Consider the following 27873-nt stretch of genomic DNA (forward strand, 5'->3'; position numbering starts at 1 on the left):
GGCCAAATGGCAGCATGCAGAATTCATACGCGTTGCCTTGAAAGGCAAAGCACAGATATGCTTGGATGGGCAGGTTGGGTCCTTATCCCCCTTGGTGAAGATGGAACCTTGCACCAATACCGTGATCGTGTCCCCGATAGTGGGGAATGTACCTAGGCCTGCTTCTTGGGCTTCTGCAGTAAGAAGCAGAGACTCTGCTGTTCTGGAGGCTGAGGGTGCAGATGCTGGGTTGCCCCAGGAGGAGCGCACCAAATCCAGGAAGTCCAAATCCCTAGAACGGTACTGCCTTGGCGGTGACCATCTCGCCTCCCCTGGGAGGTGTCTGCGCCTCTGTACCGTTGGTGGAGAAGGGGAGGGTGACCCAGTTGTGTGGGAGAGTTCCCTGGTCACTGTAGCAGGGGGAGTCCTGGACGACCTCTGTGGAGGCTCTTGGACCACTGATCTCATTCTCCCATGGCTTGAGGAGAGAGACTCTGCTGGGGATAGGGCTGCTCTCCATCGCTTAGTTCTCCTCGAGAACTTCCTACATGGAGAGCAGTCCAGCTCACCTGTCAGTACTTTGGGAGTGTGTTCTGGCCCTGCATCTGGCGCAGGATCGGTGCTCGTCCTGCCTGGGCAGCTTCGCCGCGCACTGGTCGCACTGGTCACACTGGTGGAACCCAGCAGAGGACCCAGTCGACTGGACCGACATGGCTTTGCTGCTGTGCTCATTGACAATAGCAGCGCGTTCGGTGCCGGCTGTAGACGCTTCCAAGCAATTCACCGGTGCCGAATCAGTCGGTGCAGGGATCGGCGTCGAGGCGAGCACTGTCGGTGCCGAGTGGTCAGTGGCGAGTCAATCAGCACCGAGGTCAGTGCTGCTGTGTAGCACGGTCAGCGCCGGGCTGTAGATGGCTCTGAAGATAGTCCCTTGTGCCGAGTTAATCGGTGCCTTGTTCCCATGTTGGTGCCGATGGTAGACACGGTCGGTGCCAGGCTGTAGGTGGCACCAAAGATGTTTACACCGGTGCCGGGTCAATCGGGGCCGGGTAGGCACTGTTTTTCTCAGCCTCAAGTCGGTGGGAAAACCGCGGTCGATTCCGGAGTTTGCACCCGATTAAGTCACCGTGGTCGCCGAGGGCAAGCGCAGCCACGGTAGGAGAGTCCGAGACTCGAGAGGGGCGCTAGGCCTGAGCTGTTTATTTATTTATTAATTTTTTTATTGGTCGCTGTGGCCGATTAAATCGGTCGAGCCCGTGGAGTCTCCTTACAGCACCACAACAGCTCTCCACACAGTGTATCAATTATATGAGGCCTCGTGTAGTGAAAAAGAGTAATGGCCGTTTGCCAGTCCCTTAAGAGGGGTTGAAACCACGTCTAGTCAGAAAACTGACGCGAGAATTAGGCGAGAGCCTAATTGAAAGACTACACACTGCCTTTTGCTGTTTAATTATCTAGCAATTTCTGGTTTAAAAGTTAAGATGAATTACAGTAGTTATATTAATTGTAACATGACACTCGAACCACTGACTGGTCAAATAGACACAAAGGATAATAGGAGGGTTAAAAAAAACAATAACACTTTTCTTAAGGGAACAATTGTGTAAAGCAGTATTACAATTACCCTCTGGTTTAAAACCATTTTATAACATTGTATTACCTTTCATAACAATGCTGCTGGTCCTCGTTTTTACAGTGCTGACAAACTTTACAACTATTTCAAATGTAACGCCACAGACAAACTGCTGCATCCTGGTACCTTTGCTGTAAGTAACGTGGTCTTGTAGAGAGAAAACCATAACATGGCTTATGCCAGCGCTCCTTTGTAAATATCCCAGTACCTATACGCATTTTATGTCATTTAATCTCCATTGGTGCATTTATTCATACCGGTAGCCGCTTTTGAAAGCAGTGATGTAAAAAAAGAAATTACGCTTATTTGCGAGATAATACGGTACTTTGTGTACGTCCCTTTAAACTTTCCGGATTAAAAAAAAAAAAAAGCATGCGCTCAGCTCACTTTAATTTAAGATTTTGTTTTCAATCAAATGATACGGTAACGGTTGAATTACTGTTTACACAGCTGGGTATACACAGCACACATTAACAATATGTTTTTCTTTTTTATACAATAGTATTTTATTGTAACTGTACAAGTGGAGGACGGGTTATGGAGCGACACAGGAGGAAGCTACTTTTCAGTCTCGGAAGATTTGAAACAGCTACGATTTTATTTACAAACGAAGATCATCAAAACATCAGCTGTAAAGTCTTCTTATAACGTGCATTTGGAACAGGGAGAAATATGGCCGATAAACCTTTGAGAGTGTAAGTTTGTATTTTTTAATGGCTTTATTAATTTTACAACACGTGGTATTTTCTTGTTGAACTTGTGCGAGTGCATGCATGTTGACTTTTTTTTTTTAAGTGCAAACCTCTACCGTGTGTTATTGACTGGAATCACATCTAATCGGGTAAAGTCGGTTTCAGTCCAGGTTAACCCCTGGTACACAAGGAATTGAGCTGTTGTTAAAAGTTATTCTTTTTAGAAAGTGTCTGACAATTTGGATGACCAGGTGCAACATGTGTATGTACATTTTAAACCCTGTTTCGCGCACCTCATTGCAAAAATAAGAAAGTTTATTTGTAGGACACATATGTCCCTAAAAATGGATGAAACTGTGCCTTTGATCTGTGCCAACTTTTTACACGTCTGGAATTTAAAACATGTATTTAAGGTTTTAGCTATTTTAAAAGAAATGGTCAAGTATTTAAAGGAGGATCCCTTCTCGAAGTAGTTCTTTACAATGGCATCCCTCACTGCCAATCCACCAAGACGGTCCTTCACCCCCACATTTGAAGATTTATTAGCCTTTCCATCTAGATCTGGTACCCATGCCATCTCGCAGGAAAATGTATGTTCAGGTAAGAAAGAGTCACCTGTATCGCACTGCACCAGCAGGAGAAGGCGACAGTCAATTTAACAAGACTAAAGTTAAAAAAGAGATTGAACGGGCACACATTGAAATAAGTTTGGTGGATGAGAACATTCGACTGACATAAATGAGACAAGTTGAGACAACATTTCACATATGCCTCCTTAAAGCTCGTCTGAAAGATGCAGGACTCCTGACAGCATGGATTGGAATAAGACTCCCATTGCATAGCAGTTTGATCCATTCCTGTTTTTGTTCTGAGTTTAATAAGACACACCTGAGCTTGTTACCTATACACTGTTGCCAATCAAGTTCAGGTAAAACTTGGAATGGGTGAAACTTGTGCATGTAACCTGATTTGCAGTACTACTGTATAATGAGAATTGAAATGTTCATCCTTGTTTTATGTTTTCAGATTGGCGTGTGGTGATATTGAGGGAAGAATCAACATGTTATACAACAGAGTGAGGGCTATCCAGAAAAAAAGCGGGCAATTCGATGTACGTATTTGAATACCCTGTAGTCATTTCAGAAACGCACTGGTTTACCTTTGCAATGCTTGTTTTATGTTCCAACAAGTCGTTCACTTCCATCAGAGCACCTGCACTACTACATGAGGGAGCGTGGCTGAGTACACAAGCACTGTGATGCTCATAAGAGAAGGTTTCATTCTCTGTGTGAATGCTCTCGAGTAAAGCTGAGGGAACATGGAGCTTCAAACTTGGTTTTGGGAGACTAACCAGGTTTCACGCCACTGTTCCTGAAAAAGTAGCTTTGTGTTCCCTCAGCTTAAGAGTTGAGAACTGTATTGCCAGCTTATTTATGATGTAGGAATAAAATCTGTCAAAACAACTGGGATTGTTGAAAAATGTGTTGCTGTGATCTGGCCAACACAGGATACAGCAAAGGTGAAGTAATGTTGTGACTTTTTTGTTGTTTAGTTGTTGCTGTGTGTGGGAGACTTCTTTGGTGTGACATCAGAAGCAGAGGCTGAATGGGAAGAATACAAAACAGGAACTAAAAAAGGTAATCCAGTTCCACCACATAGTAACTCAACACTGCAGGTACTTCCCTTATAAAAGCTTACCATATTGAAAGCAGAGCATGGCAGTACATATGGAAGCATGGTAAGGAACAGCAAGATATGGTATAGCATGAATAAACTTGGCAAACCAGAGCAAACTATGCTAAATGCAGTTTAACCAGGAAAAAGCATGGTAAAGCTGCAAACTTTCATAAGAGTTGCTGTAAGCTATTCAGAAACTATACATTGAGTTCCTGTGTAGGAGGTATTCCTGAGCTGCTCTGGGACTATGTGGGGTGAAGCGTTGTCCTAATTCAGGATGCGCTGCTCTTTTATTTATAATTTGTCACAGGGTGAGTGTCAGTGCAAATAGAAGTCTGGAAAACCTAACTGTTTATGAAAAAGTGAAAAGCAATCCCCATGACTAGAGCTGCATGAACAGATTGCTCCAATCAGCTCTCCACAGGCGAGGGTCATTGGTGGTGATCGGGCTAATTTACCATTCAGAGTAAAGAAACAGCTGCTTGGGTTTGTGTGGATCGCTGTTCTCCACAGAATAATAAAAGAAGCCATCATCACAAACCCCAGCACCTGTTTCTTCACTGGTTTCACTCTGAATGGAGAATCAGCCCGATCAGCAGTGACCCTCCCCTGATTGTCATGCCTGGTTTCTGTGGAGAACTCAATCTGAATAATCAGTGAATGCAGCATTACCCATGACATATTGTATGCAATGTAATGTGCCGTTTACATACACATGGTACTGGTGTATTTACACTAGCAACTACCCAAGCCGAGCCAGAACCAAGCTGTGAAACTCCAGCCTCGCAACATATCTGAATCTGGCTTGGGGCTGAAGCAGGCTGTGGGCGGGGTTATTGCATTTCATCATCACGCTCAAGTGTCATGTGACAACCCCCAGGACCACAACCGCTAAATGTTTTCCTAACTCCTTACCTTTACAGTGTGGGACACATAACAACACACACCTGACTGAAATACAAAATAAAATAACTCCCTCTCTATAATGCACATATAGTGAAGCAAAAATGTAACTTGCCATGAATTAACCATGCATAAAGCACCATGTAGTCAACCCCCCCTTTTTTGTTTTTGTAAAAAATATAGCAACATTCCCACTCGTGGGTCATTTATCAGTTTTTAAACTACAAATAGCCTGGCTAAATGGTGGTCGGGAGTTAAATTCGAAGCGACAGACGACCAAACAAAGTGCGAGAAGTAGAGCGGATTGGGAGAGGGGAAAAGGGAATAGGCACACCCCACGTTCGGCTGCTACCAGAGCGGGTCTGAAGCATCTTGTGTCCTGTAGAAAGATGCAGCTTCTCTCTCAGCAAAAAAGTAAATACATTAGGAAAGATAACCACTTAATAGGTCTAGTATTTATGTAGTTATAAAACGAATGCTGAATAAGATGTCTGTATTTTAAAGTGCCAGCGCAGCTTTTCTTCAGTTCAGATACTGTATCAAAAGGGAGAGATAGAAACGAAAGTTAGACTGAGAAGTTGTTTACAGTTTGAACAACACCGGCACTGTATTTACTATAGAAATATTGCATGAATCACTAGTAGGGAATTGGGGGACATGCTGTGTTATAACCGAGAGCCTTATAAGCGAGGGAGCACTGTAGATATTAGGGCTGGCACTATTGATCGATGCATCAAAAAAAATAAAAATAAAATAGAAACGTTAAACCACATGTCATTTCATTTTATAAGGATGTAATTAAATTATGTATACCTGTAATATGATCCCCCGTCTTTGCTTCCTTCGTTTAGGCGTGTACACACACACACACACACTCACATTCTCAGTACTTTTCCCGCATTAAAAAAAAAAAAAATCCATGATAAATTTATTTTATTAAATTAATACTTAGTTCTATTTTTGCTCTATGTGACGTTTAATTTAGTCGATTCGGCATGTTCATTATGCGTGATGTCTCTCAGCTCGGCTCACATTTCTCTAGTATAAAAGCAACTCCAGCTACCCGAGCCATACCAGGCTGACTAAACTCGGCACCGGCTCGGCTTGGGTGTGCAGGTGTAAAAGGGGCACAAGTTTGACTTGCCTCTGACAGATGTCTTAATAAACCCCCCATATTTTGATACTCAAACTCGAGAAAGAGTGTTGAAACCAAGTTTTGTTCCAATTGAATAAGCCTTGGTCCAAATGCATCCCCTTCAGTCACTGTGTATAATTGTACCATGTTAAGGTTCCTATCTATGCGTCTGTTTGATAATGCAGAATGTTTTGTTTTGTTTTTTTTTTCCCCAAAGTTTTGGCAGGGCAGCTTCTCGAACTCCAGAGTTCACAAAAAATGTATTAAAAAAATTGTGACCAATATTGATATGCAGTTAGGCAAACAGAAATATACACCCAGATTACAATACACTAATTAACTAGTGTTAATGAAGGTCCTTGTACAGCGACATCTTATCCTGTGTACTGATGTCATCCTGTGCTCCGCTTCGCTTCATGGTCCTGTTGCCTAGACTGCATGAGATGACACCTCTTATACAGTAAGATACACCCTACACACATATTCACTGATAGTACAGCTCTCCTTGACCCAAATTTTGTTTTTTTTTCAGCTCCCATACAAACGTACATCCTTGGGGCTGCGGATCAAGACACAGTGAAGTGCTTCCCAAGTGCGGATGGCTGCGAGCTGGCAGAAAATATTACTTATTTAGGTATGTACGATAACTGAAAAAAGAGTAAAACACGTGGAGCATGAACTAGGGCCATGCCATGAAAATGTAACTGTTGTTTCTCTGCCATTGATTTCACGCTACTGGCTATCCCAAGACCTTTTTGATGATCAAACTATGTTAGATAGACAAATCAATATTGCCTGAAGTCTGGATACTGATAACTTATCGAGTATAACAAACCATTTTCATAGTCTGGCCAGGTAAAATAATTGAGGGGCTTCTTTGGATATTCTGCCCTCTGTCCTTGTTGTGGTGGTGCATGGAGTGCAGGGGGTATAGTGCGAGGCTCGAGGGTGGGTCGATTGCTGTTCGTGCAGAGTTGCCAATCTTGACTGAGGGGCACACAGAGCCCTGCATGGCCTTTGGACTTCTGTGAAGTTGGGAAGGAAAATTGGTTGGGTTTGTTAACAGGGATGGAAATAAGACTCCTGTTGCACAGCGGTTTGATCCATTTCTGGTTTTACTATGAGTTTAACAGACCTCAGCTTGTTACCTTATACTGCGGCTAGTCTTGCACATGTTAAAACTTGAAATTGATGAAACTGCTGTGCAATAGGAGTCTTTATGTTCCATCCGTGTGTTAGTTCTCCTCATTGTGCTTCTGTGAGCCCTACTGGTCAGATACCCCACGAGTGCAGACAGTCACTTCCCAGGCTGGGCCCTCGTCTCCAGTAACCCTTTCACACAGACGAGTTATGCCAGCTTAGAACCGTGTGAATTGCCTTTACTGTCACAGAGCAGTCGTATTTTATGCCGTCTCTGAACCACCTTGTGAGGTAGTTCAGAGGCTGTGTGAAAGGCTATGCCGCCATACTGTGGGCATGGTTTGAGTTGGGTATTTTTGTCGTTGTTGTTACACGCTTTAATTTTTTTTCAAATGCAATGGATGGTCAAAAACAAGGTAGTAATTAGAGACCGGAAGAAGTTAATGAATTGTTAACTTTACAGTAGTGGCAGCAACTAAACAGATGTTGCACTTTGAACTGTGCAGCAGAATATGGGGGCACAGACCCTGCGCACATCAGTTAATGTGATCGGGGGACTTCTCGAAAGCAGCGGAAACTCAAAGCGAGCAACAGACACAACAGGCTGTTAAATATATTTATATATTTATATAAAACAACTCCCCTGCAATTTTGACAGTATATGCAATTGGTAGAACTTTTTTTTGACGGTCAACAAGCCTACGACTTCTAATACGCTGCAGTTGGTATCAGATGGCTGAATGTAAATAATATTAACAATTTGTCGTCCCCACTTAAATTATTTCAATTTTACACACACACACACACACACACACTATATATATATATATATATATATATATATATATATATATATATATATATATATATATATATAAATTAATAAAGAGGACAAAGCGAACACAGAAAAGTTAACAGTACACTAGTTCTCCAGCGCCATTCATTAAAAGATAAGACATGGATATATATGTAACATTCCATTTTCTTTTTTTTTTTTCCAGGCAGCTTACGCACACTATTCTGCTTTATTTATTTATTTATTTTTTCCGTTGCTGTGCCATGAAAATGATCTGACAGGTTTGAAAGCTGTACTCACAGGATCGCTTTGGCTGTGTGAAAGGGTCATAACGCTATTATACCGGCATAGATTGTGCAATTTTGTGCTGTGTGAACGGGTATTTTAAATAATTTTTTAAACGTCTCTAAGACAGCTCAGTAGCTCACTTTGTGTGTGAAAGTGGTACAGGGTTTGGTAACTTGGTGGCATCCATTTTGGATAGCGTGGGCGGACACTGGCCAGTTAATCACTAAGCAGGATGCAGTGGTGAGATCACGAATTGGCCTTTTCAAACTCAGTAGAAAAAGTGAGTAACATTAATGAAATCAAAATTACAAACGATTTCTGTGCTTTTTTTTTTTTTTTTTTTTTTAATAATCGCAGGACGCAAGGGGGTTTTCACGGGGGCGTCGGGGCTGCAGATTGCCTATCTCAGTGGCAAGGAGGCTCAGCGGGAGCCGGCCCCAGCTTACTGCTTCTCTCCCAAGGACGTGGACTCGCTGACAGCCCCTCTGGTGTCCAGCTCCAAGTTCAGAGGGGTCGACATCTTGCTGACATCACAGTGGCCCAGGGGAGTGTGGCAGTATGGGAATAATCCGGTAAACTGTTTAAAACTTTGAAAAAAACAGTCATGTTTCATGATAACGACTTGCTGTCTAATACGTGTTGGGGTCTAGTGATCTAAACCACTGCCACTCTTAACTTTTATATTATTCCTGCTGGTATTTTTCTCCCTGTGGTGAACATGTTTGCTTATGAAAATTCGAATGAATGTACTTTCTCGCCCAGTGTTTTAATGTTAATACTGTCCTGTGTTCCAGGACGTGGATACAAGGTCCTGCGGTACTTCCTCTGTGGCACACCTTGCGGAGCAGCTCAAGCCGAGGTACCACTTTGCTGCTCTGGAGGGAACGTACTATGAAAGACTGCCTTACAGGTATTGCACCCTGACCTCCAGCAGACTTCTCTGGGAACAAATAGATAGGGAGAACAAAACCGCGAGGGCGGGGTATTGGCGCTCAGTTTAGCTCACTCTGACCACTTGAATACAATGGACACCACCACAGTTTTATAAGGGTTCACTAAGAAATCGAAAGAGCTGTAAGTATTTTAAAAGCAAAGCTAACAAGGGTTAAACTAAATCTGTGTTCTTTCTTCCATATCAATCAATCAGTCATTATTTTATATAGGGCCTTTCATAGTGGACCACCATCACAAAGTGCTAAATATCATCATGTACAGCTATGGCAAAAGTTTTGCAACACCTACAATTTTAGGATTGAGACAAAATAATACCAGAAAAGTCTACTGGAAGCCATGATATTAGCAACCCCGATAAAGATAACTTTCAGTTATTAACAACATTTTCCCAGGAACCAATCCCGTCCCATAGACTTTAATGTTAATGGAATTCTGATATTAGCAACTGCACGGCACTTATTGCCAACTTTATAACTAGTTGCCAGTGCTACTGAGCGCACTTGCATGATTTATTGGATACTTCATGCAACTTTTATAACACACTGACTTCGCAACTGCGTGTTTCTGGCGAACTGAGACAGGATTGTGGCTTTGAAACCGGATACGAAGTTGCACGCAAAATTGAGATGGATTTACAGCAGGAGGTAAAATGCAGATAACGTCGGACAATTTCTTATTTTAAAAATTGTGTTCTTTAGAATTGATTTTTTTTATTAATATAAATTTAGTCTTCTCCAACTTTTTACCCTGGTTTTCTCCCCAATTTAGTTTGCCCAACTGTTATCTGTATCCTCGGCCCACCGCTAGCAACCCCCCCCCCCCCCCCCTACTGACTCTGGGAACGGAGGCTGGAGCGCGCGTCCTCCGAAACGTGCTCCTGCCAATCCATCATTTTACATGTGTGTGACACTAGGTGACGTTCCTGGTGTCCCCAGGGGTGTGCGCACCAGCGCGTCTCTCCTGCCACCTAAGGGGACGGCTGGATTCGGAGGGATGGGTCCGTCGCTGAGTCGGTTAACACGCGGTGGGGGACCCTCTCCAAGTGACCAGTAGCATGACATAGCCTGGACTTGTATCGGACCTGAACTTGGTCGTCCGGGTGGAGCCCTTGTAGGATGCACCTCGCGGTGAGCCCGGGTCGTACAACAAATATTTTTATGTTTGCTTTATTCGTTGTAAGGACAATTGTAGTACATCGTTGTGTAGTCCTGTTTAAGTCGACTCCTTTTTTTGTTTGTTTTGCACATGTGTGAAGTAAACAGTTCTATGTTTGGGTATTTCATGTTTCTCATGTTCCTTTTTTCACACACTAACATTTAAAACACATGTATTTCAGTGCCATATTTGAACAACTACAGTATTTATCGACATGTATATACACTGAGTGTACAAAACATTAGGAACACCTTCCTAATATTGAGTTGCACCCCCTTTTGCTCTCAGAACAATTCGTCGGGGCATGGACTCTACAAGGTGTCGAAAGCGTTCCACAGGGATGCTGGCCCATATGGACTCCAATGCTTCCCCCAGTTGTGTCAAGTTGGCTGGTAGTGGATCTCTACTCTGAATAGCTCGTTCCATATCATCCCACAGATGCTCAGTTGGGTTGAGATCTGGTGACTGGGTAGGCCACTGCAGTAAGCTGAATTCACTGTCATGTTCGTGGAACCATTCCTGGACAATCCTAGCCTTGTGGCATGGGGCATTATCCTGCTGAAAAAATCCATTAGCAGATGGATACACTGCTGCCATGAAGGTATGCACCTGATTGGCAATGATGTTCAGATATCCTGTGGCATTCAAATGTTGTTCCGCTTTATCAAGGGGCCCAATGTGTGCAATGAAAACACACCCCACACAATCACACCACCACCACCAGCCTGCAATGTTGACACGCGTCAAGATGGATGGATGTACTCCTGTGGTTTTCTCCATACCCTACTCCTCCCATCAGCGTGAAACAGCAGGAACCAGGATTCATCAGACCAGACACTGTTTTTCCAGTCCTCCAGTGTTTTCGTTCCTTAGCCCACTGCAACCGCAGTTTCTTGTGTTTTGCTGAAAGCAGTGGAACTCTGTTAGGTCGTCGGCTGCCATACCCCATTCGTGTCAAGGTACAACGAGTTGTGCATTCTTTTATGGGTCTTTCAGCACCAATGTTGTACTGGACTGTCAGTTGACTAACTGTAGCTCGTCTGTTGCTCTGCACAATTCGTGTCAGCCTTCTTTGGCCTCTTTCATCAATGAGCCATTTTCGACCACTGGCCTGCAGTTGGCTGGATGTCCTTTGGGTGGTGGACCATCCTTGATACACACAGGAAACTGCTGAGCGTGAAAAACCCAGCAGTGTTGCAGTTCTTGACACACCCAAACCAGTGCGCCTGGCACCTACTACCATACCCGTTCAAAGGCACTTAAACCTTTTGTTTTGCCCATTTACCCTCTGAATGGCACGCGTACGTAATCCATTTCTCAAGTGTGTCAAGCCTTAAAAATCATTCTTTAACCAGTCTCCAGTTTATCTACACTGAATTGGTTATATCAATAAGGGATCATAGCTTTCACCTGGATTCACCTCGTCAGTCTATTTCATGTTTTGTACGCTCAGTGTAGGTACAAATGTGTTTTGGCTACACAGGTAGAAAAATGATACATTATTAGTCTTGACCTACTGGAAATGTGCATGCCAGCGATGGAAACAAGACTCCCATTGCATAGCAGTTTAATCCATTCCTGGTTTTAGTTGGAGTTTAACCCATTAAATGCCATCTACATGTTATTTAAATTCTCTAACTGTATTGTTATGATAACCTACTCTAAAGTTAGTGTAAATGTAATGTATCAAATTACATAAATACAGATAGTCAGATTTTTTCCCCAAAGAAAAAAATAAATGTGACACTAATATGTTAATCAGACACACCTGAGCTTGTTACCTGTACACCATGCCTAATCAAACTCCTAGTAAAACCTGAAATGGGTGAAACTGCTTGTCAGTGGGTCTTATTTCCATCCTTGCTTCCTAGTCTCCAAATGCCTAGGGTCACACTTGCCCATTGATCTGGAGGTCTTTGTCTAGCTGTTCCACTGAGTGAACTCCTGTGTTCATTGCTGTTCTCATTCCTGCAGGAACCACATGGTGCTCCAGGAAAGTGCCCAGCATGTCAGCAGGTTCATCGCACTGGCCAACATCAACAACACCAGCAAGAAAAAGGTGCCGTTTGACATTTGCAGCTTGTTATATTAATAGTTACAACTGGGAGCAGTTTGGAGCTGCATGAAGAGGTTTTGAATAATCTCGTAATCTAGTCAAGAGGTACACTGTTCTGTATTTTTCACAGCAAATATGCTACCGTTTGTATTCAGAATGACATTTTGCACAAAACATTTTTAAAATGTAATATCTAATGTACCGGTAGAGGTACAGTTAGATTAAAAAATACTCAAACTGATCCTATTAAAAGGTATAAATACATATATTTGTGGCCCATAGCTGGTTGTGGCCCATGGAGAGATTCCTCACTGCATTTGTGGTTGTTTAGTTGTTCTTTTTTAGTACATGCTGGAGCTGTCTTTCAGCAGTATCACCAGCAGAGGGCGGCAAAGACTGATCAGTGATGTCCACGAAACCGTGTGAACGGAACTTGAACATTTTTTCAAAACGCCACCACCACACTGAATCCTCACTCTGTAACCATATTTTTCATTAAGCTGACCCCTGTCGTTTGTTGTTTTTTGGGGGGGTTTTTTCCCTTTGTGTACGGTTCTTCTGCTCCATTTCCACTGCCTTTTTCAGGAGTTGGAATTTATACTTTAGAGACAATTGTTGTGATTTGTTCAGCTGCTTTCATTTGAAGCCAGTTTAACTGGTGAACAGTGGTTTTAGTTCAAGTAATTTTCTGCCATTGTGAGATGCTCATTTTAACAATTGCAATTATAATCAAAGACCCCTGCCCTGGATTAAACACTGTGAAATGGTGATCCTTACCACTTCTAAAGTAATGCAACACTCTGGCCCTAGTGAATGTAACAAATGCAACAGGGTACTTTATATGCTATTATATACTGGAAAAATATGGTAGACATGATCTCATATCCATGAGTGCAGAAGCATTAATAAATAATGATTTAAGAACACTTTCCTTTGCAGTACTTGTATGCTTTCAGTATTGTCCCAATGAAATGCATGGACGCTGCAGAGCTGGTGAAACAACCACAAGATGTGACTGAAAACCCATATAGAGCACCAGTGAAAGAGACGCGGAGAGAAAGAGAGAGAGCCAAACCCAGCCCAATGCTAGAGGTAAGAGAGCCAAACCCAGCACCACGCTAGAGGGAAGTGTTACACTGTCTTACTGCTGTTGAAAGAGATCTTTTTTTGACATGTAATTCAAGGTAATATAATAGATTTGTTACTGTTTACTAGATTAACTTTGTGATACTAAATCACTTGCTTTCAGTACCGAACAAGTCTCTTTGTCAGGTGTAAGTGGAAATTTAAAGAAACATGTATTATTATTTACATAGTGTAGGGATAGAAATAAGACTCCTATTGCACAGCAGTTTCACCCATTCCAGGTTTTACTGTGAGCATGATTAGCCACAGTGTATTGGTAACAAGCTCAGGCCTTAATAAACTCCTAGTAAAACCAGGAATGGATCAGACTGCTATGCAAAGACAGTCTTATTTCCATCCTGACAGTTCCCATCTGTAGGTCTCAAAACTGGATGCCACAGTAAACTCCCCAGATCATACAGGGACACAGACAATTATTCAGGCAGTTCCTGTAAAACACAATTTTTTTGCGGCAACTTAATTTTGCAATAGATAAAATATGATGGGCATACCCATTAAGCAGTAATAAATAATGATGAACACATTAAAGCCATAACGGTTTAAACTGTACACAAAGAAAATCCAAAATATTTAAGCAGTATTCTTTTTTTTTAAATGGAGATCTGTGGCGGAGTGTCCCACCCCTTTATGTTTATAAGTGTTTTCTGTTGTATGTAATGTGTTTAATATTGGTGTTTATGTATAAAATACACGGGATATAAATATGGGTTGCGAGCACAAGTGTTTAAAATGTATCTTTTGTATTGAGGCACGAGGATTGCACAGCACTTCACGTGCAAGTAAAATAATATGTGAGCACGGGGAATTGCACTTTTATTAATTCACGTGCAGTTGTACCGAGACTCCAACTGAATGATTGATTAGCAATTGAGTCTCGGTACAGCTGCATAAAAGCTGCATGTTTTCACTCACTCAGGGTTGTGTGTTCGGTGAGTGGAGAACGGGATTAGAGACGGAGGTTGCAGTAATAATAATAGTTAAATAGAAGCTCACCGTGTTTTGTCTGTGTAGTCCGTTTTTGTTTGTCGTTTTGTTTGGGCTACGAGTGCCGTGTCCTGTGTTTTGTTTGTCTTTGCAACCTTTTATTTTCTGCTTGTTTAAATTATTAAACGCTGAGCGGTACCAATCACTCAGCTCCACCCAACTCCCCCTCTCTGTCGTTTATTTCCTGGTTTCTGTTTCTGGTCTGATGTCGCCCACTCTAGCCGTCTTTGTGACGAGATCTCACGTTGATTTTCTATGTTTTCCAAAGTGTCCTGGTGCATTGTAAGCCACTGTTATTTAATATTGTAAATGAAAAACTGAAATAAATGCAAAAGCTAAATATAAAGATGACTGTAAATGCTAAATAGTCTACTGTTTTATTGAAAATGCGTGTAATAGTTTAAACGGTAGAATATCGTTACACTGGTGGTTAAAACATAGATATATAGCATGAGGCTGCTATAAAAGACTGCAGTGCTGCATAAACTAATTATTGGGATCTCCACAGGTGAAGGGCACTGGTGTCGATCGGGCTGATTTACTATTCAGAGTGAAACAAGTGAAGAAACAGCTGCCTGGGTTTGTGGGTTGCTGTTCTCCACAGTCTAAGAAAATCAGCACTCATCACAAACCCAAGAAGCTGTTTCTTCACTTGTTTAATGTGGATTGCTGCTGCTTTTCTCCAGAGTGGAGTGAATGCTCAATAACTTGCTTGTTCTTGTTTTGTTTTGGTTGCAGGATGAAGCAGCTCCCCAGTTTTTCTTTGATATGAGCAGCAAGCAGCAGGGCAGGAAGAGACACTCCGAGGGGGGAGGGCACTCCCAGCACAAACAGCCAAGGAAACCGCGTGAGTGGAGAAGTGAGGCTAGAGAAAGCAGACATGCAGGGCATAGGCCCTGCCTCACTTTCAGCTAGGCTGCCGTCCAGACTGGGCAGGAGTCTGAGGCGAATGTGTGTGTGTTTGCGTGGGACTCGCTTTAGCTTCACATAGCTTCACAAAAGCTAAATGAAAAACATCAATTGTTGTATCTAGTTATTATACAACAAATATGTAAATGTTTACCTGAAAAGCCACAGTTTTGAAAGACCTATTTGCACCATCTGTGAATTGTCAAAACAAAAGCCTGAATAATTAGTATTTTAATGCACTACCAGCTGGATGTTTGTCCATATGTAAAACAAAGATAATGAGCGCCCTCTAACCAAACCCTTCTGTCACTGCAGCCCAGCCTACAGGGCCATGTTGGTTCTGTCTTGCCAGCCCCGAAGTGGAAAAGCACTTGGTTGTCAGTATTGGGACACATGTAAGTAAAAGCTGTGTCTCTGCATGCTTGCTTTACGTTAATGCTACTAGCATTTTGAAATGTGTTTATTCCCAACAACATGTGCAGAGGTGGGGAAGTATAGTAGGGACTTTAATAGTGTTTAGACCTGGGGGCAATTAGAATTGTGTCATTAGAATCGTAATTGTCATTTGGAATCAATTCCAGTGTAACTGTAGTTGAGCTTTGTCATATCTGTATAATTGTAGCAATGGACCACAGATATCTGTATGCATACCTTTTAATAGGATCAAGATGAGCCTGTATTGGTAACTGTCCGGAATTATGAGGAAATAGATTGCTTTTCGGACATTAACCGGTTAATCTTATGATTTACCAAAGCTTATTGGTAAAGGCAGGTATATCATTGAAGAATCATTAATAATATAATATATAAATTGTTGATTTTAACAAAATAATCATTCATGAGCTGACTGTAATACAGCATTGATCAATTTAAACATGGTACTGAACAGTATTGTGAAACAACCAACACTCCTGGTAAATTTGCGTATAAAATAATTCACAGTGGTGTTGAAGGATCTTGTACTCCACATACGTAGTGGATTTGATGAAAAATAACATTCTGTTAAATGCAAATTAAATCACGTAGGACCTTAGTTTTTTTCAACTGAAAATCACACTTTGATTATGACACAAAACGCCACACACAGGAAGTGACTAGATCTAGATTTGCCGATATTCAAACTTTTATCGTAACACATATATTGTTCCCCAGCTCTAAGAAGGTCTGAAGGGCACGAGACAGATTTGCAGGAAAGAGTACGGCCTGTTGACACATCTCTAGTAAACATTTGTCAGGAAAGTGGATGTCACACCGGGAAGGGAATGGAAGTTGTTCTGAAAATAAGTTTTTATCAATCATTCACCACCAGCTAGTGCTGGCCGTCTCCCAAGCTGCACAGTAAAATATTTCCACATCAGAAAGAGCAAGGCTGTAAGTGACAGCACCGCTTTTCTTAGGTCTGACCCTTTTTAAAATGACAGGATTTAAATCGACTGTGGGATTTTTAATAATTTATTGGTTTTATGGTTGCTGTCCAGTTGTGCTTGGCAGTTAGTCATGCTGGCAAACCAAGCATTCCAAGTGAAAGCTATTAATATTTCCTGCAAAGTTAGCACAGTGTGTACTGTGCAGGAGCCTTTTCACACAGTTATGAAGATAAATGGGAGTACTGCAGTCAAGTTAATTGTGGCTTGTGTCCTGATTTGTAATGGGTTTATAACAGCTGTTGGGCATAATAATAAAAAATAAGCTTATTTTGGAAATGCATATGTAGAGGATTTGCTTTTTCATTCAAGGCTTGAACTTTAAAGTTCAAGCATCCCTACAAAATATGCTGATCAAAGCAGGGGCTAGTGGTTGCTGATACACAGTTGCTAGAAAGTGCTTTTATGTAGCGTTTTAGAGATGTGGGAGCAACAGAACCAACAACCACTTAGAATGATTGAAAACACTCTGTATAGGGAAGTGTAAAAATCAATTCAGATGAGTCACAAGATCACAACTTCCAAAGCAGAACAGGACCCCACATGACCAGAAAATAGGGCAGAGGCTTTGATGCAAGCTTGATTAGTCGCAGAGTATAGTTAACAAGCACAGGTGTGGATTTAGCAAACTGCATTGACCACAGTCCACAGAACAAAGGGTTACTTGATGTGCAGCTGTAGAACCGTCCCACCCAACCTGCTCTCCTCTCTGTCAGTGTTACCTGGCCCTGGCGAAGGGCAGCCTGACACCCGACCATGTGCTGATCCTTCCCATCGGACACTACCAGTCTGTGGTGGAGCTCTCCAGCGAGGTGGTGGAGGAGGTGGAGAAGTACAAAGCAGCCGTCAAGAAGTTCTTCAAGAGCCAAGGCAGCCGTTGCGTCATCTTCGAGAGGAACTACCGGAGCCAGCACTTGCAGCTCCAGGTACTGCCAGCGCTCGGGGGCAGGCAATGCGGCAAGACTTGTGTAGGCTTCACCACAGTGTCCTCTGCTGCCTGTGGTGGCATTGCTAAAGTCTTGTCGCTCGCTTTTTGGTGCTTCCATTGTCCAGTTTCATTATGCTGTGGAAGGTGAATATTTTTTGTCTCGACAGCAGTGTGGAGGGGCTGTACTGTGTGGCTATTATATAAATAGAATAATGTAGGGGTCAGAATATATTGTCACAGAATAATATGTCTTGAGTTGGTTTATTGTTGTGTGATGGTAATATTTTGTGACCCATATGTTATTTTTATATAATCTATGTTTTTCTTAAAGCATACAGAAGCGAAATAACGTTTAAAAAACAGCCATTATCACTCTTGCTACAACAAGCATGTCGGTGCAAGGGTGGAGAAATAAATAAATGAATGAAATGCATTTGCACACTACTGTATATTAAAGGAATATATTTTTTTGCATATCTACATATGTGCATGGGGTTCTGTTTCCATGGCAACATAGAATATTAAGATAGGAAAGCCACTGCAACTGCAACCCAAAAGATTGCCTACTTATTACAAAGGAAACAATGTAGTAAAACTACAAAAAGTAAAATTGTATTTTTTTTAATTTTTTTTTGAGGCTAGTCACAGTTTGATCAATGCTTCTGGGTTAACGATTATGCCTATTACAGTAGCTCTTTGTAGATCAGAGAAGGAAGTGCTGCATAATGTGTGACACATTGAGAATAAACACAGTAAAACAATAAATCTAGTGTTTCTGCTTTTTGCAGATGGACACAAAAAAAAAAATGACAGAAAAGTGTATTGACCTGTTTTTCTTTCTGGTAATGTGATTTATTGAGGCATCCTAAACACTGCTGAAGTAAAAAATGCACCATTGACAGGAATCGCAACAGGTGCTAAACCTCCTAAATTGCAACAAATCACAGTAGACTTTCATGAGCCACACTAAGGAAGTGTACACCAGGTGTTTTCAATAAACTCAAAGTAAGCATGTTACCACTGCTGCAGAGCACCGTTTCACTGTGGTGACTCTGACATGCCCCAGGTCAGCCCTAAGACCCCACACAGAGTGTACCTGAGCCAGGCACAGAGTCACACTGAAGCTCCACCCAGCTCCTCGTCCTTCACCTGCACTGCCAGCTCACACAACCAACAGCGACTCATTAGTTTAAGTCTGATCAGAAGGCCTGTCCCGTCTGTTGTGATGACATCTTTATTTATTTTATTGCCTCTTGACCGTATATAGATATCCATTATTTATTTATTTATAAAAGAGGTTCACATATATAAGTTTTTGTTTAAAAGAGCCACATTTTCAGTATGTTGAACATACCTTTGTTGTCAAACACATTTTCCCGTGACAAACATACCGAAAACATTGGGAAGTTGGCTCTATGTGTGTGTATGTCTGTCTATCTATCTATCTATCTATCTATCTATCTATCTATCTATACATATTACATAAAAACATATATATATATATATACACACACAACATATCTTTGTTGCTTCTTTTGCTCTTTTAATGCTTTCATTTGTCACGGCTATTGATGAACTCTGTTCCCCTTCTTGTCACTGAGTGCTCAGTGCCTTGGTTATGGTACTGCAGATGCTTGCCTGTATTTCCCAGCTGTTTGTTCCTCTGCCCCCTGCAGGTGGCTCCTGTCCCGGCACAGTGCTGCACCACTGAAGACATCAAAGAGGCGTTCACTGTCCAAGCCCAGGAGCAACAGATAGAGCTGCTAGAAATCCCTGAGCACAGCGACCTCAAACAAGTACGTCAGCACCATTCCAATACGTAGACTACTGCACTCGCATGCACCACTCAACTACTGCACCCGCCAGCACCACTCCAATACGTAGACTACTGCACCCGCCAGCACCACTCCAATACGTAGACTACTGCACCCACCAGCACCACTCCAATACGTAGACTGCTGCACTCGCCTGCACCACTCCAATACGTAGACTACTGCACTCGCCTGCACCACTCAACTACTGCACCCGCCAGCACCACTCCAATACATAGACTACTGCACCCGCCAGCACCACTCCAATACGTACACTACTGCACTCACCTGCACCACTCCAACACACTCAACTAATGCACCCGCCAGCACCACTCCAACACACTCAACTACTGTACTCGCCAGCACCACTCCAGTACACTGAACTACTGCACCTGCCATCACCACTCCAATACGTAGACTACTGCACTCGCTAGCACCGCTCCAACACTGAACTACTGCACCCAGCACCACTCCAACACACTGAACTACTGCAGCCTCACCTGTGCCTTTCATTAGTTATCAGCTTTTTAACACTGAAGCAAACAAAGTGTGAAGCTTAACTGAAGTGTAATAGGCATATATATATATATATATATATATATATATATATATATATATATATATATATTACAGTGCCATGAAAGTATTTGCCCTGATTTTCTGCGTTTTTGCACATTTTTCACTTTGAATTTGGTCAGATCTTTTTGTGGGTTGTAGTAGTGTATAGAGGGAGTCTATATCATGTTGTTCTTTCATTTGTTTGGTGTGCAAAGTAATCAAACATGCAATCTTCAGGTGTGAAAGAGTTATTGCCCCCCTTAGTTAACTCAACCTAATTAAAGGGATAATTAGGGTTAGCTGTTTGAATACCTTGGTTAACAATCAGGTCTGATTTGGGCCAGCCCTGCCCAATATAAATCTGACTAACTTTGGCCCTTACCATCAGAGTGAAGTTGTTAGTACACAGGTTCTAGAGGTACATCGTGGTACATGAAGATCTCTGGGGGAAAAAAATGTTGTTGATGCCTATCAGTCTGGAAAGGGTTAAAAAGCCATTTCTAAGCCTCTGGGGCTCCACCAAACCACAGTCAGAGCCATACTGTCCCAATGGGGAAAGTTTGGGACAGTAGTGAATCTTCCCAGGAGTGGCCGTCCTGTCAAAATCTCTCCAAGAGCAAGGTGTAAAATCATCCAGCAAGTTACAAAGAACCCTAGAACAACAGGGATTTGCAGGCCTCTCTCGCCTTGGTTAAGGTCAGTGTTCATGACTCCACCATCAGAAAGACACTGGGGAAAAATGGGATTCATGGCAGAGTAGCAAGGCGGAAACCACTGCTTGCTAAGAAGAACATGAATACTCGTTTCAAGTTTGCCAAAAAGCACCTGGATGATCCTCAAGAGTTCTGGAACAATGTTCTAATGACAGATGAGTCAAAAGTGGAAATTTTTGGCCAACGTGGGCCCTGTTATGTCTTTACACCTTATACCAACGGTCATGCATGGTGGTGGTAGTGTCATGATTTGGGGGTGCTTTGCTGCATCAGGACCTTGATGACTTGCCATCATGGAAGGAACCATGAATTCGGTTCTGTATCAGGGAATTCTACAGAAGAATATCAGGTCATCCGTCCGTGAGCTGAAGCTGAAGCGCAGCTGGGTCATGCAGCAAGACAAAGATCCGAAACACACAAGCAAATCTACATCAGAATGTTTGAAGAACAAGAAATTTAAAGTCTAGACCGAAACCCCATTGAGATGTTGTGGCAGGACCTGAAACAAGCAGTTTATTATCGAAAACCCACAAATGTCACTGAGTTGAAGCAGTTCTGCATGAAGGAGTGGGCCAAAATTCCTCCACGGTGCTGTGAGAGACTGATCAATAACTACAGGAAGCGTTTGGTTGCAGTTATTGCTGCTAAAGGTGGCGTAACCAGTTATTGAGTCTAAGGGGGCGATTACTTTTTCACACGGGCATTGGGTTTTGCATCACTTTCTTTAATAAATAAATGAAATAAGTATCACAATGTTGTGTTATTTGTTCACTCAGGGTCCTTTTTATCTAATATTAGATTTTGGTTGAAGATCTGGTAAGCCAGTGTTAAAAAAATGCAGAAAATCAGACAGGGGTCAAGTACTTTTTCACATGTACGTGTGTGTGTGTGTGATCTTTCCAATAACTGTTCTTAGCACTAGCAACATTATCACTGCTCCAGTTGAAGATATTTCAAGTGCAGTAGGTCAAAATCACTCCAGTGGTCTCGCTGCAGTCAGAATGTGTGACCCAAAGCACAGGAGCCAGGATGCAGGAGTTTATCTACAGCGCAAACAGATAACATCACCTTCTCTGGATACATTCTACTTCCCATTTCAATTTAAAATGAGATGCAGGAACTTGATTCTTTTTCATAAGCTCCCTTTTCTTAACATTTCTTTGTTTTCACAGAACATTCACACTCTTATCACTTTGTATTCAGTTTCCTGCTCTGTCCCTAGATTTTGCTTGCAACGTGCTTTTGCTTGGGGTTTAGAACACCTGAGCTAAAATGCACCAACGTTGACCTTAAAGCAATCGTTACCTGAGCTTGTGCACCACCATTGACCTTTATAGCATGCTTTTAACATTTTCAAATACACCTCTTCTTCTGTACTTAACTTTACACCCCCCTTCAGAAACCTTTTCTTTCTGTTACAGCTATTCACTGCTAATGGTCCATTTTTCTCACCCCTCCCAACCTGTTCGCACCGTGGCATGCAGGTTGCCCCCTCCATTGAAGCATTTATCATAGTAATGGGCTTACCCCTCATTCTCGCAGGGAGCCACAGCTCATGATCATAATAAAGTCTCAGTCGCTACACTAATTGAAGGGTTTTCATCCTGTCTTCTCCAGATCGCTCAGCCAGGCACTCCCTATTTCTACGTGGAGTTAGATACGGGGGAAAAGCTCTTTCACAGAATCAAGAAGAACTTCCCTCTGCAGTTTGGAAGGTGGGTGAAGTTTTGTTCGTCTCGGTTGCTAACTTTTAAACGCTTGTCCACTTTTATCAGGGTCTTGATGTTCAACTGGGTTTCACCCATTCCAGGTTTTACTGTGAACTTGATTAGCTACAGCGTATAGGTAACAAGCTCAGGTGTGTCTTATTAAACATTAAACTAGGAGTAGATCAAACTGCTATGCAATGATAAATTATTAATGAAGTCTCAATTTGGTGTAAAGACCTTGAAATCTCTGCAAAAATTAGAAAGTTTTATATATATATATATATATATATATATATATATATATATAGATAGATAGATAGATAGATAGATAGATAGATAGATAGATAGATAGATAGATAGATAGATAGATAATGAAAGAAAAATGTACACAAGAGTTAAAAGATTTAATCTTAAACCTTTAGTGTACATTTTTTAAAAACCCTTTTTCTTTCACATGCCTTCAATTTTGTACACAGCAAATCAAAGATATTTTAAAATATATATATATGCAGTGTACCTTCCTGGGTTAAATGAGTTCTAACCATTGCTTTGAAATCCATTTCTTACCTCTAGCTTTTATTGAATGTATTACAGGCGCTCTTTTATTGTGCTGAGAATAGCTTGGCTCTCAACTTGTTTGATATTTCAAAGACAGCGCAGCAGATAAGCAGTTGCATTCTGGTACCATTGCTGTAGGTCAAATAGTCTGATTGCTGCGAGACACATGAAGTGATGAGGTACCAGAAAGCAACAGAAATGTTCCTCTGTAGCACTGTCTTTGAAATTTCTGCATGGCTCAAATCTGAACCACTAGATGATGCAAGTAATGAACCAACAGATCTTCAACAGGACAAACGGGGGATCAGTGATACAATGAGGGGTAATAGAATGGATTTGAAAGCCTTGTTTAACAAGTTTACACCCCCATAACACCCTAGGGATGGCAAAATAGCTGATCCTTGCATTTCTTGTAATACAGTATACATGGCATTGATCCTTTAAGTGAAGTGACAGCTTCACATTCACACAAAGGAAGTAGTCTGAATGGTTTTGTTGTAATCTGTTTCACTGTGGTGGCTCTAACCAGTGGCGGATCCTGACAAGCCCCAGGTCAGCCCTAAGACCCCACACAGAATGTACCTGAGCTAGGCACAAAGTCGCAGTGAAGCTCCACCCAGCACCTTGTCCTTCACTTGCACTGCCAGCTCACACAACCAAGAGCGACTCATTAGTTTAAGTCTGATCAGAGGGCCTGTCCCGTCTGTTGTGATGAGATCTTTAGTCTGAGGGACTCTGCGTCCCAGTGATGACCATCTATCATTACTAAGTTTGATTGGTTTCTGGGAAAAATATACAGTTAATGTTTTCAGAAGAGTGTAGTGGTCTCGAAAGCCCTTACAAAAACAAATTGTTGAAAAGGTACAGGTACCAAAATAAACAAATAATGAAAACTATAACTCCCTCACTATTTGGAAAAACTAATAATTTAATGATAAAATGCATGAAAAACATACCTGATTTCAGGTAGGCATTTTGATGAATTTCTGGATCTTTGTTTCTTATGAGCTTGACCTCAGGGGTTTATGATTGTTGGAAGTTAAGCAGCTTGTATCAGAGTTCTGCTTGCAAAGTGCTAACAAAATATTTGCAAGTAAGACGGTACAGCGATACCCTCCAGGACTAAATTCTTGTCTTGTTGTTTTATTTTCCTGGAATTCTTTTCAGGGAAGTTCTAGCGAGCGAGGCTGTCCTGAACATCCCCACCCGCGCAGACTGGAGGGAGTGCAAATACACCCGCAGTGAGGAGGAGTCGCTGGCCAAGGAGTTCAGAAAGAGATACGAGCCGTACGATTTCTCGCTGCTGGAATAGGACAGGCTCCCGAGCAGTGCTGCACCAACCCACTGTTCACATGGAGCTCTCCGCAGGAATCAGGTGCTCGCAATCAGGAGAGGGTTGCTGGTGTCTATTGGGCTGATTCACCATCCAGAGTGAAACGGGTGAAGAAACAGCTGCTGGGGTTTGTGATGATGATCGCTGCTTTTCTTACTCTGTGGAGAACAGCAATCCACACAAACCCAAGTAGCTGTTTTTTACTTGTTTCACTCGGAATAGTAAATTAGCCAGATTTAACACCAGCGATGCTCACCTGTGGAGAGCTTAGCCCAGTAATGGATTTGTGCAGCTCTATTCTGAAGTAAAGATAGAGAAACACTGGCGTACTCGGGATAGCAAACTTGTGTCTGTTCTTGTTAGGAACCATACTGAACACTGTATTTCATTTATGATAAAACTATTAAGAAATGAAAGAAGACAAAGGCTTAGACTGGTACCTCCAGTGTTTATTTAAAACCAATCCATTGCATTCCATCGCCTTCTCCTCCTGTTTTATGCATAGGGTTACTACATGACCCAATGCACACTAGGACTGTTCAGGCATTGAAACTCGCAATGCATTCTGGTACATTTGACCTGTCTCAGGCACCCTTCACAGCAGGACTACACTTATCAGAATGAAATATCATTCAAATCCTCTTTGTGATTCATAGGTAAAACTTATATAATAATAAATGATAAGAAAGCAAGTTGCAATGAAGCCCAGATGTTTGGCTGCTAGAACACTGCCAAGACACATACTTTTAACCAAGTGAAACGCAACACTGATGAAGGTCATCCAGAATTTTTGCCTAGATTTGACTAGAGCTGTATTACACAAACCACAATGCAGTGTGTTGAGCATTGTGAAAAAAAACGTGTTTAAAATACATGCAGGAACGAAAGAAAATCAAAATGTAGTGGTGGTTTGTGGTCTGCAGCATTGTGCTTGGAAACTGGGCCTGCCCTGTTCAAACACACAAGAGAAGCGGCTGTGTTATCCAGAGAGGGCATCTTCAGTGTGCTTTTATTAGTGTTAAAGACAGGTTTCCTTGCCAAGCTTCAGGCACAATGTCACAGAAGACAGCTGGAGACACACATCAAATAATAATGTATGAAAGGTGTATTGCCAGCTCTCAGCTGACATAAAAATGTGTCGACTTATGGTTTGTTTTTTTCAAAGCAGTCAGGACAGGTCTGTTATTGGTTACTGACAGTCGCTGACTTTCTTTTTAGTGTTTTTATATTTTCAAAGAAAGGCACAAGTTTGCTTTTGAAGGTTTCTTTGTTTTAAACTGAACTAAAAACATTGGGTGATCTTTTTAAAGGATGTGTTCCGAGTACAAAATAAACATCAAATAGCGCTTGTTTCATGCAGAAGTATTTTTCGACTTTCATTCAATTGGTTTCTGTTATTTTGTTTTTAAATCAAAATTTCCAGTAATTCAATCAAGCACAAATGAAGAGTAACAGACTATGATACAGAGATACTGCGAATTGATCAGGCAATCGGAAGACAGTTTTACTGAATACTTTGGCATGAAACCAGCACTAACACGTTGGATTATTTTAATAGGAATTCATCCTTTTACCAGAAATTGTGAATTATAAAGGCGTGATACGTTCTGTATGTTCAGTAAGGTAATAAATAACTGTTTTTAATGGGTTTCAGTTCAGTTGTTTTTAATCTGTGTGAAGGACAAAGTAATTACTGCTGAAAAGGTGTCCAACAGCTCTGAAAACAAAGAAATGGAGAGAGAAACTGAAGGTACCATTTCCACAGGGGGTGCTGTTTCCCCATTATTCAGCGCAGGCCTGTCTCATTGAGCTGCACAGCATAGCTGTTATTCATTTATAATTGTGCTAACAATATAGTTGCATAAATTGTCTGCCATACACAGCCGTTCATTTTATAGGTCTCAAATGTGAAGTTTTGAAAGAAACACGTTATAGCAAGCATGCATGTTCATTTAAAACCCAAAGGCCTACACTAGGTTGCCAGTACCGGCTAGTAAAAGCATGTGCAGTCAAAATAAATCAAAACTGATGTGTTTGAACTTGCAATATGTTCAATGATTACAAAACTACTGCTTCCCTTCTTCACTGGGGCAGCACTGCTGCCATTCACTGCATTGGAGGAGGGCTTGGACATTCACAGGGAGCCTCAGGAGTTTGTCGGGTAAACTGACAGTTATTCACTGCACAGATATGGAATTTCTGAATTGCAAAACAAATCTAAAGTAAGTCTACCTTTCTTCATGAATCTCCTGCAGTTTGTTTTAGATCATTAAAATTGACCCCAATGTCCACAAAGTCCTGCAATGTAGTCATTCCGCAGTAAGCAATCCTCAGTGAGGACCCAATCACACAGACTTGCTTCAGAGTGATTTATCTCCTTGTAGAGGTAGTGTTGTTACCGACTATTCACGCTCCCTGACCTTTTAAGCATGGGACACACGATTGTGTGGAAAAAGCAGCATTTTGCCACTCATGTTCACCATTTATTTCTATGATACTGAATTCGTATTGACGAAAAAAAAAAACATTGTGAGTCGGGTGATATTTTGCAGCCATGACATTTTCTGGCAGTGGCAACTCTAGCTCTGACCAATCAGACGGGTGGTTTGTGTGATTAATATTTGTACTACTTCATCACACATGTAAGTAAGAAGAAGACTTGTTTCTCCCAAATCAGATTCAAAACATGGCCTGGTTTTATTTGGTGAGTGTTAGGGGTAACACAGTTCTTAATATTTAATTCTGAAAAGAACAGAAAGTTAAGGGGGAAAAAAAATGAAGCTTTCAGAAACAAAAGACTTAAGGTTGCCCTACTAAATGAACACCTATTTCACTGTTGTTTATTTAAAATGTAACGAAGGAATATCAAACAGTGAAGCTATACATCTACGTTTCAATTTTGTAACCTTTATATTAGCTCACTATTCATGAACGACAAGGTAGCATTGAGATGATGGGAAAGATACTGTTGCACAATATGATTCCTCACGTTTCATGGTATGCTCATAACAATATTTAATAAATGAATATATATATATATATATATATATATATATATATATATATATATATATATATATATATATATATATATATATATTGGATTTATACTGCTAAACGGCATATAATGTAGTTTGAAATTCTTCTCGTCATCACGAACGCCAGTCTATAATTTGTGGCCAGTTTGGCTGTATTGGTAGGGGCATGTTGTGTGTCCACCAGTTTTGCTGTATTGCCCCTCACCACTCGTGTGTCCCAGGCGTTACACTGTTGTTGAGACCTTCGGTGTCTCAGCTTGCTACAGGCAACGTTACCGAAGCAGAGCCCCACACGCTGAACCACCTTGTAAAAGCGCCCTGTACAGAGAACACATGTTTCTGCTCTGCACTGCT

At 41.6% G+C, this 27873-nt stretch overlaps 1 protein-coding gene across 1 annotated transcript; it reads left to right on the top strand.

The window, feature by feature from the left end:
- The first annotated feature begins 1971 nt into the window (after positions 1–1971).
- On the top strand, positions 1972–26129 carry cwf19l1 (CWF19 like cell cycle control factor 1). Its single transcript, XM_041256987.1, has 14 exons — positions 1972–2307; positions 3331–3415; positions 3857–3941; positions 6552–6653; positions 8601–8815; positions 9038–9153; positions 12327–12411; positions 13348–13500; positions 15277–15385; positions 15763–15842; positions 17588–17797; positions 19476–19595; positions 22499–22596; positions 24316–26129. The coding sequence occupies exons 1-14, from the start codon at positions 2285–2287 to the stop codon at positions 24458–24460; spliced, it is 1626 nt and encodes a 541-aa protein (XP_041112921.1). The 5' UTR covers positions 1972–2284; the 3' UTR covers positions 24461–26129.
- Positions 26130–27873: the final 1744 nt, after the last annotated feature.

This window comes from Polyodon spathula, chromosome 8 (genome assembly GCF_017654505.1).
Source record: "Polyodon spathula isolate WHYD16114869_AA chromosome 8, ASM1765450v1, whole genome shotgun sequence".
NCBI classification, from domain to species: Eukaryota; Metazoa; Chordata; class Actinopteri; order Acipenseriformes; family Polyodontidae; genus Polyodon; species Polyodon spathula.

Excerpts from the sequence above, each read along its gene's own strand:
- cwf19l1 (XM_041256987.1), top strand. The coding sequence starts at position 2,285 with ATGGCCGATAAACCTTTGAGAGT. Across the intron at positions 6,654-8,600 it reads AGAAAATATTACTTATTTAG|GACGCAAGGGGGTTTTCACG; the intron begins GTATGTACGATA and ends TAATAATCGCAG. Across the intron at positions 15,386-15,762 it reads CAAACAGCCAAGGAAACCGC|CCCAGCCTACAGGGCCATGT; the intron begins GTGAGTGGAGAA and ends CTGTCACTGCAG.